General features: G+C 51.8%; 1 protein-coding gene and 1 long non-coding RNA gene across 2 annotated transcripts; one reads left to right on the top strand and one right to left on the bottom strand.

The window, feature by feature from the left end:
• Positions 1-2,103: 2,103 nt before the first annotated feature.
• LOC126510060 (uncharacterized) lies at positions 2,104-3,220 on the bottom strand. The gene is made up of 2 exons (XR_007594313.1): positions 2,860-3,220; positions 2,104-2,407 (listed from the first exon to the last, which is right to left on the bottom strand). It is a non-coding gene; the product is annotated as an uncharacterized lncRNA (long non-coding RNA).
• A 141-nt stretch (positions 3,221-3,361) lies between these two features.
• Positions 3,362-5,810, top strand: Apoa4 (apolipoprotein A4). The gene is made up of 3 exons (XM_050156370.1): positions 3,362-3,529; positions 3,798-3,924; positions 4,615-5,810. Exons 1-3 carry the CDS (start codon positions 3,481-3,483, stop codon positions 5,603-5,605), a joined length of 1,167 nt encoding a protein of 388 aa, XP_050012327.1. The 5' UTR covers positions 3,362-3,480; the 3' UTR covers positions 5,606-5,810.
• The last annotated feature ends 3,445 nt before the right edge of the window (positions 5,811-9,255 follow it).

Raw genomic sequence — 9,255 nt, forward strand, 5'->3', positions numbered from 1 at the left:
ACAGACTCGAAAAACCAAAAAAAAAAAATAAATAAAATAAAAAAAATAAAAAAAAACCAAAGGCCCAGTCAGGCAGAGGCCTACTCGGTGCATAACACCCAGCCATGGAAAAGCTGGGTCCCAGCACCTGAGCTGGCCCTCGGCAGCTGTTTCTACCTAAGCTTCCTCTAAGAAAAGCCCTTGGTGACAGCCAGGAGGGAAGGACAGTGAGAAGAGGTACCAGGATCAGGCACTGTGTGTGGTGGCAGGAACTGCTCGGCTCAGTCCTCTTCTTATCTCTTGCTCCGAGGCAAAGGGCACAACAGGACTCAGATCCCAACCTGGGATTCTGTACTAGGTCCCTGGCCCTGAGAATGCTGTGACAGGCCCACTGGGTCCTTTTCCACTGGGAAGGAGGTCTGGGAAGCCTGCCAGCTTCACTGCACAGAACATGCCCCCTGAATCAAAGAAAGCCCAAACGTGCTGGCCAAGAGCCCCAGCCATGTGATACTGAGCTACACGGTGTGTGGACCCCACATAGCTGGCCTGCAGGGTATCGTGGGACCTGGGGCCTGGGACTGAGCCTCTTCCAGAATATTTGTGACTTCTCAGCCATCCAGCTTGGGCCTCAGGAGGGTTCTTGGTGGCTTTCTGGCCTAGAATCCTCTGCAGAGAGGACTGTACTTGACTTACAGACCCAGACCCAGGGAGGAACCAACAGTGGGTGGGTATCTTTCTCTCGCTATGATACAGCATCTTGGCAAACACAAATCAAGGGTTTTGTCCTGGCTCACCGGTGGGGAAGTCTTGGTGGCAGGAGTTTAAAGCAACTGGTCACAACTAAAAACCGAGAGCTGTGAAATGCTGGCTCTCAGCTCAGCTTGGCTAGCTGTCTCCATTCTCTGCAGCCTAGGATCTTCACCCAGAGACCCCCTCTCCAAGGTGGTTCAAGGCTCTGCCCAATTGACAGTTAACATTAACCATCGCGGTGGGAAAGACGTCTTGGACTGAGGATGGCCCTCAAGAGCGGCTGCCAGTCTCCTGTCTGGCTAAGAGCAGGCTGGGTGATGAGAGTCCCAGGGCTCTGCTCCGACCCTATCTGGGCAGATTTAAGGGTGGCTAGAGATGACGGAGAGCATGTCACTGGCCATGAGCTCTGGATGAATGCAGGCAAGCAGATGGAGGGTCAGAGATGCGAGTGCCAAGACCCCTTGACCCTCTGTGCCTGATGTCCCCTGACTGTTGCAGCTGGCTGCAAGGTGGGTCTGTTCACCAACAGCTGAGTTATGGGGTTCTCACTTTGCCCCACCCCCTATGCAAATTACTTGCAGCTGCAAATGGAATATGCCCTCGTCTTGGAGAAGTCAATATGTTCATGTATGCTTTGTCAGGAGGCAGTACACCCTCTGTGCTAGGGTCGTACATACATGAATGCTGGGCGCACATGTATGCATGCTGTCCCAGTCTCTTAGCTCAGAGCCAAGTTCTGTGTCCACAGACAACTTGGATATCTATGCATATCTGCCAATCAATCACTGGCACCCTTCCTGAACAAGTTTAAGTAACATAGGTCTTCTCAGAGAGGGTACAAACGGGCAACTACCTCTGGACCTGTCCCATGCTGGTGGCACCTGGTACTCAGACTGCAAGTCCAGGAGGTGGAGCTGCAGCCGAGGCATCCCTTGTGACTTGTCCCCCGTCAGTTCTGACCTTTGGGACCAGCACAGGGTGGACCAGGCCTGATTCGGCAGAGTAAACTGGAGACCGATGAGTCAGTGGTACAGAGAGAGAGAAGCCTTTTTAGAGGCAAAACATGGCTAATATTCAATGAGCACCTACTGTGTGCCGGATTATCTCACATAATCGTTTACCACTGAGACTCAGAGGAGTCATGAGACTTGCCAAAGGCCACCTGGTCCAGACTGCGTAGAATTCATATGTAAACCCAGTCAGACTCCAGAGCCTGCACTCAGAAAACACCGAGAGGCAACAAGATGACTCAGTGGGTTGAGTCATCAAACCTGATGACATTCTCAAGTTGTCTTCTGACCCCGACTCATGTGTTGTGGTGCAGGCATACCCACCCCCACCAAATAGAAGTAAAAAAAAAAAAAGAAAAAAAGAAACTCACTAAGCGTGGCTGCTTTATGAAGGATCTCACTCCTGGCCACTTGAGAACACATTGCAGTATAATGGGGACTCAGCAGGGGAGGGCAGCTGTCTCTAGTCCCCTGAGACAAGCCAATCAGGACACATTTAAAAAATGGGTGGTGATGTAGCAAAGCAAACTTGGCACAACTGTGGTCTCTTCTGAGGGTTCTTGTTTCACAGATATCTTGTGGACAGCAGTCAATGATGGGTATCATCATGCAGTCCCGGGTGTGGACTCACCGTAGTCTGGAACCTCTCCTCCGGATGTCCCCTGCAACTGTATGTGTGGACACATTTGGAGTCTTAGCAGGAGATCAAAAAACTCACTTTCCACAGCAGTGTCTGTCACCTCCTGTTGGTGGCCATTCTGTATGACTCTTGAGTGTGGCTGAGGACAGTGGGATAGCGATCGAGCCTTAATCAGCCCCACTGTCTCGGTGTTGCCTCCAGTCCACTTGGTGACCCTCTGAGGGGAAGGGAGGCTCTCTCTCTGCCACTCTCTAGAGAGGGTCAGGTTCTCTGCTACCTTCCCAGCTCTGATCCACGGAAGATCACCGTCATTAGCCTCAGCACTTACTTCCGGCTAAGCCCCTTGCCCGTTTCACAAGTACTGTATAATTTAATATAACAAATTATACATTGTCCAAAGGGGAAACTGAGGCTTGGGGCTTCAGATAACTAGACTGAGGTGATTCAGCTTGACAGTCATGAGACATAAAGCACACTTACGCTTAACCCCTTCAATCCTGGGTTCTGACCAAGGGTTGTCGCAGATACCTAGGCCACAGCTCACTGCCTGCTGCAGCCCTGAATGGGCCTGGTGTTTTGTCCATAGCTGATGTTCTGAGACAGAGTTTGGGTTGGCGACAGCTGTCAGAGAGGGCCTGTCTCACTGGGGCAGAAAGAGGAGACCTGGACCTTGTTCCCCAAGCCTGGCACAAACCCAGAGCTGCCAATGGGGCCTCTGGGGCCTCAGTCCTGCTCAGGGACACCCCTTGTCTCCCAGGCTTGTTTCTCTTGAAGTTCCCAGGTCCCCTTCCCAGACTCCTGAACAGGGAGGGTGGGGCCAACCCAACAAGGCCGCTTCCCCCTGCTGCCTGTGTTCCGTCAGCTTCCACGTTGTCTTCTTAGGGTCACTAAAGTCCAAGAGGCCTCCTGGGAAGGTGTGTCACCTTCCAACGTGGAGCCACACACTGGTGAGGAGGCGGGGAGAGAGGGCTGGAGGGGCTTTAAATGCGTGGCTGGCTTTGCCTGCAGTCAGTTCCGCAGCGACACAGGTGAAGTGTTTCTTCTCACTACCGGAAACATCCAGTGTAGCCAAGACTGTTGCAGGCCAGCGAGGAGCCCAGGATGTTCCTGAAGGCTGTGGTGCTAACCCTGGCCCTGGTGGCTATCACGGGTAAGTAGACACAGCTCTCTAGCCGCCGCTGCGTACGAGAGGCAGCGTGGAAAGGCAGCTCTAGAACTAGAGAACAGCTGAGGGTGGCCTTGGGTTTGCTGCTCCTACGAGAACAGACCCTTGTTGGTACCAGGGCTCTCCGGGTTAACCCGGAGATGGAGAAATGGGTTGGGTTACCCCAACTCCAGCACCATCCAGCTCAGAGCTGAGGCAAGGGTCCAGAAGAGGAATGTACACTGTTCATGACTTGTGGCTGCTCTCTTCCCAGGCACCCGGGCTGAGGTCAGTGAGGACCAGGTGGCCACTGTGGTGTGGGACTACTTCATTCAGCTAGGCAACAATGCCAAGGAGGCTATGGAGAAAATCCAGAAGTCAGACATTACCCAACAGCTCAAGTAAGTGGGGTCAGCCTGCAACGCCAGGCTTTCTTGAAGGCCAAAGCTGATGAGAGGTGGGACGCCAACACTTGGGATCCTTCCTTTCTCACTAGGGGACTCTGGCCTCTCTGGACCTAGACTGTCCCTATAAACAGGGAAGTTGGGCCCAGGCATCAATCCCTATAGTATCTTCCTAAGTGTGCTAAGTTTGGTAAATAGCCAAATCCCATTGCAAGCTCGTGGTAGAAGGAGAAAGAAGACATGTCCTGTGAGGTGGGATTTCTAGAAACATGGGTGCCTGCGAAGTCAGGGGAAGAGAGGTTGGAATGTCTGCAGATGCTCTGATCGTGAGCAAGGACTTCAGACCTTGCGCCGCTGGAGGACTGCAAGGTTGCACAATGTGACCCTTGCCTGGGAGGTAGGGGGCAGGAGTTAAAGTCCAGTCCTGTTCTGTTCTTTAATCACAAGGAAAGGAGTCACGTGACAGGTAGATAAGGATGCTGAAGCCGAGCAGAAGTCTTGCAGATAAAAATCCAAAGGAACACTAATCCTAGTAGATTTCCTGAAAGCATGACCTACCCCAGGGAGGGCCACAGGGACAAGATGGAGGTCTTGGTTCCCATGGACACACTCCTGACCTAGACAGGTACATAAAGCAGAGTCTCTACTGCCAAGTGTAACAGGGCTTCTCTCCACCTTTCCCTGAAGCACCCTCTTCCAGGACAAACTTGGGAACGTGAATACATATGCAGATGACCTGCAGAAGAAGCTGGTGCCCTTTGCCGTGGAACTCGGTGAGCGCCTGGCCAAGGATACAGAGAGGGTAAAGGAAGAGATTAAAAAGGAACTGGAGGACCTACGAGCACGCATGATGCCCCACGCCAACACCGTGAGCCAGACATTCGGGGAAAACGTGCAGAAGTTGCAGCAGCAACTGGGTCCCTATGCCGAGGGGCTGAAAACCCAGGTCAACACCCAGGCACAGGAGCTGAAGCGCCAGCTGACCCCCTACATGCAGCGCATGCAGACCACGCTGCAGGAGAATGTGGACAACCTGCAGGCCTCAATGACACCCTTTGCCAATGAGTTCAAGGACAAGTTTAACCAGAACGTGGAAGAGCTCAAGGCGAGCCTGACCCCCCGTGCCAGCGAGCTGAAGGCTACAATCGATCAGAACCTGCAGGAGCTGCACAGCAGCCTGGCCCCCCTCGCCGAGGGCGTGCAGGAGAAACTCAACCACCAGCTCGAGGGCCTGGCCTTCCAGATGAAGAAGAACGCCGAGGAGCTTCAGACCAAGGTCTCCACCAACATCGAGCAGCTGCAGAAGAAACTGGCACCGCTGGTGGAAGACGTGCACAGCAAGCTGAAGGGCAACACCGAGGGCCTGCAGAAGTCTCTGGAAGACCTGAACAGCCAGCTGGACCAGCAGGTGGAGGAGTTCCGGCGCACCGTGGAGCCCCTGGGGGAGATGTTCAACAAGGCCCTGGTGCAGCAGATGGAGCAGTTCAGGCAGCAGCTGGGCTCCAATTCGGGGGACGTGCAAAGCCACTTGAGCTTCCTGGAGAAGAACCTGAGGGAAAAGGTCAGCTTCTTTATGGGAAGCCTGGAGAAAAAGGAGAGCCCAGACCAGACCCTGGCCCTCCCCGTCGCCGAGCAGGTCCAGGAGCCCAACCCCAAACCCAGCCCCGTGGAGAGCTGACCTGTCCCTGGTGCCCGAAACCCATCCCAGCAGCAGACACCTGCCCTGCCCCACCCCCTGTCTGCCCTGCCCCACCCCTTGTCTGCCCCGCCCCACCCCCTGTCTGCCAGTCTGCCCCTAAACACTCCTTGTACCTGCTTGAGGACACTTGTCCTGCAGGAGGTGATGTCTCATCTAACTACTCAATAAAGCAACTGAGAAATTAGCCCCCGTTGGTTGCCATGTGATTCCTTGGGGGCTGGCCTGAGGTGGGGATGAGGACAATGCTGGTCCAAGCTGAGCAGCATCTGGCAGGGACAGGGTGGCACTGTGGGGGAGCCTATCTGAGGCTCGGGGGTTGGTGTGACAGAGAGGACAGAGAGGAGAAGGCAGAAAAGATGTCAGTCTATCAGGAAACACACACCCCATTTACAGTCTTTTAGCCACTGCCAGTTAACAAAGGCCCTGGAGGTTCTAATCAAACTTCCAAGCACCAGACAAGCCAAAAACGGCTTTGGTGGCATTGTGTGCCTGGAGACCGGGTTTCATGTTGACAGGGGCCCCAGGAGGGCAGCAAGACAGTTCGTCACACAGCAAGTGCCTTCTTGCAGGGCCTGTGTCCTTGAATTTATTTATGTAAAAGTAAACCATCCTCCTCTATCCTACGGCAAAGTGTAAATTTCTCCACCTGTTGGCTAAACCTGTTGACTGCAGAGCGGTGTGACAGAAACCACAGGATGTGAAGGAGTCAGGGTGGAGCAGGCGCTGGAGCTTGCAGAGAGCCCTGACACGCTCTGCTCAGCAGCCTCTTGAGGGATGGCCTGCCTGTCTGTCACAATGCTTAAAGCATTGTGTCTCTTAGGCGCTGGCCTAAGAGATGGACCCGAGCAGTGGGCACAACCAGCCATGGCAGTTGCGGTCTCTGAAATGAACAATTCCTCTCTGCCCTTGGAGACCCAAGGAGGGAGTCTCAGAGTAGAGTCAGTCCAGGGCTTCCTCCCATAGTATGGCACAAACTGGCCGCTGCCTCCGACTCAGGTCTTTAAGTCACACCCCTGCTCCTCAGAATGGGGAAAGTCACCCTGCAAAGTTCTGGAATGGACTGAAATATGCTGGGGGTAGCCCCAGCTGCCCTGGCCTCCTCCTCTGCTCCCAAAGCTTCTTCAGTGTGTCATAAGTTCAGGCCTGGGTTTGAATCCTGGCTTCCCAGGTGCCTGCTGGGTGATTTGGGGGCAGGTAACATTTTTTTTTTTTTGAAAAGAAAAATGAGGAGGCTTGGGCCCGAGTTGTTCAGAAAGTCTGATGGTACACGGAGCCAGGCACTTACTCCTACCTCAAGTGCAGTGTAAACACTCAATGAGCAGAGTGTGCTGAGGACACCCCGGAAATGTCCTCTTCTGCTCAGCTCCCTAGCCTCCAGGTCCAGGCCACCAAACCTTCAAATCTCCCCGGCCCCTTGTAACCGGATGCTCAGGTCAAACCGTCACAGTTACTCCCACCCATGACCACTAGCCGGGACGACACAGGTGAGTACATTTTGCTAAGAGAACTGGCTCCAGGAGGCTTGCTGACCAGCTAGGAGAGGCTTTCTCAGAGCGCCAACGCACAGAACAAAGGCTAAGTTGGTTTTCTGGGCTGGTTTGGAAACTTTTGCTCTCCCCTGTAGGTCTTCTAGATGAGTTCTGCCTCTCAAAGCCCCTGAGTCTCCCAGACCCTTGTTCATACTACAAATCTTGAGTGGGACCCCTAAGGTTTTTTCCTGCTGTCTCCAGGACTGCCCCACCCACTCCCAGGGTCCTACTACAGTCCTAGTTTCCCTGAATGAGATACACTCGCTTGCTTTCTCCTGAGCCAGGATGTCACTCCTGGTCTTCAGTCTCTCAGGTCTCTGACCTGGCATACACTTCCCGGTCACAGCATTGCTTTTGGCTGCCTTAATACGCTGGATATTCCTGTCCCCTCAAACTCATGTGTTGAAATGAACTCACCGTGGTGAGTGTGTGTGTGTGTGTGTGTGTGTTTGCGTGCGCATGTGTGTGTGTGCGTGTGTGTGTGTTTGGGTTGGGTGGGTGGGTGTAAAGGTCAAAGGATAACCTCTGCTGTCATTCTCAAGAGTATCGTTTGCTTCCTTTGAGACAGGGTCTCTCGTTAGCCTGGAGCTCACCAATTAGGGCAGGAAGGCTGGACAGTGATCCCCAAGGACCCGCTTGTCTAGGCCTTCCTGAAGTGAATGTGTTTCAACCATCAATATAATGATTTTGGGCTCACACTTTTAATTTCAGCACCCAGAAGACAGAAGCAGGTGGATCTCTATGTGTTCCAGGCCAGCCTGGTTTACATCGTGAATTCCAGGTCAGCCAGGGCTACACAGTGAGGCCTGTCTCAAACAGAAACAATTAAACCAAAAGACGATGACGATATTAGGTTGGTCTATTTTTGCCTCCTATCATTCAGTTTGGGGCTGGGTCTCTCCAGAATTAAACAGTTATATTCGGAGTTAGCTTTTGAGTTTTCTGCCCATTGCCATGAAACCATCACAAATGTTTTAAATTTACTGTGACCCCTGTGTCCTATGAAGAAAACACCCACAAAGATTCAGCTGGCTCACAGTGAGAAATGACAATCAAGGATTTGTGCATCAAACTAGGACCAAGTTTCCCTCCCCTTGCCAGTGGGGGCGGCAGACCCAGGACAAGAGCAACGGGATCTTGTGGAGACCACCTGTGGCTTCCTGGGGAGGGGGGAAGTGTGCAAAGACACACGCAGGCAAATTTGAGAAAATATTGCCATCTTAAAGGAGGTCAAGAGAAGCAGAAGTGGCTTTGACAGGCCTACAGTTTTTAATCAAGGGCTGGGTACTACTGAGAATGCTCAAATAGAAAACGGCCATTGTCAAGGGGCTAATCTTATATTCTCTTCTTTTAGTAAAAACTACATTTAGTTGTGTGTGTGTGTGTGTGTGTGTGTGTGCAAGCGCATGGGCTTGCACATGTGCTGTGAACCTCTCCCAAACTTGTCATTGGTGATCTATAAGGAATGTGTGTGGTTTGTATATGAATGGCTTATCTATACCTTTATGCTTTGATTTGACCCAAAGAAACTCTAAGAAGTCTGTTATTCCCATATGCTTTAGAAACCTCAGGTATTAGATGAAATATAATAACTTGAAAAAACGTAGCTAGGATTTTGGGTAGTTAGAGTAGATTAATAGATTCCCTACAAATTTGGAAATTTGCAACAAAATGTAATTTGTTTTAATTTAGGAAAAAAAGAGAGCTGGGTGGTGGTGGTGCACGCCTTTAATTTCAGCAGAGGCAGGTGGATCTCTGTGAGTTCGAGGCCAGCCTGGTCTAAAGCGTGAGTTCTAGAACAGCCAGGACTACACAAAGAAACCATGTCTCAAAAAAAAAAAAAAGATAAAGAAAAATAACAACAAACAGGATTGGAATTTTTACTTATGAAAGGGACCGTGGAGAGCTGTCCTCACTTCAGTGGTTAAACATAGCTAGACAGCACCATCTCTGTATCAGGAGGTGGTCCTCATCAGGTACCTGATTGCTGGAACCTGTATTTTGGAGTGCCCAATCTCTAGGACTGTGGGAGATAAACATGTGGGCTTAAGGGAAAAAAATGAAAACTGGCTTATATGAGATTTGTGCTCTTATGAGCCT

This window comes from Alexandromys fortis, unplaced genomic scaffold, assembly GCF_014885135.2.
Source record: "Alexandromys fortis isolate MF-2015 unplaced genomic scaffold, M_Fortis_MF-2015_v1.1 scaffold_89, whole genome shotgun sequence".
Classification (NCBI taxonomy): domain Eukaryota; kingdom Metazoa; phylum Chordata; class Mammalia; order Rodentia; family Cricetidae; genus Alexandromys; species Alexandromys fortis.

Bases quoted from the DNA above. Each gene is read 5' to 3' on its own strand.
- Apoa4 (XM_050156370.1), top strand. From the start codon at position 3,481: ATGTTCCTGAAGGCTGTGGTGCTAACCCTGGCCCTGGTGGCTATCACG. The intron at 3,530-3,797 runs GTAAGTAGACAC...CTCTCTTCCCAG, and splicing joins GGCCCTGGTGGCTATCACGG to GCACCCGGGCTGAGGTCAGT. The intron at 3,925-4,614 runs GTAAGTGGGGTC...CTTTCCCTGAAG, and splicing joins GACATTACCCAACAGCTCAA to CACCCTCTTCCAGGACAAAC.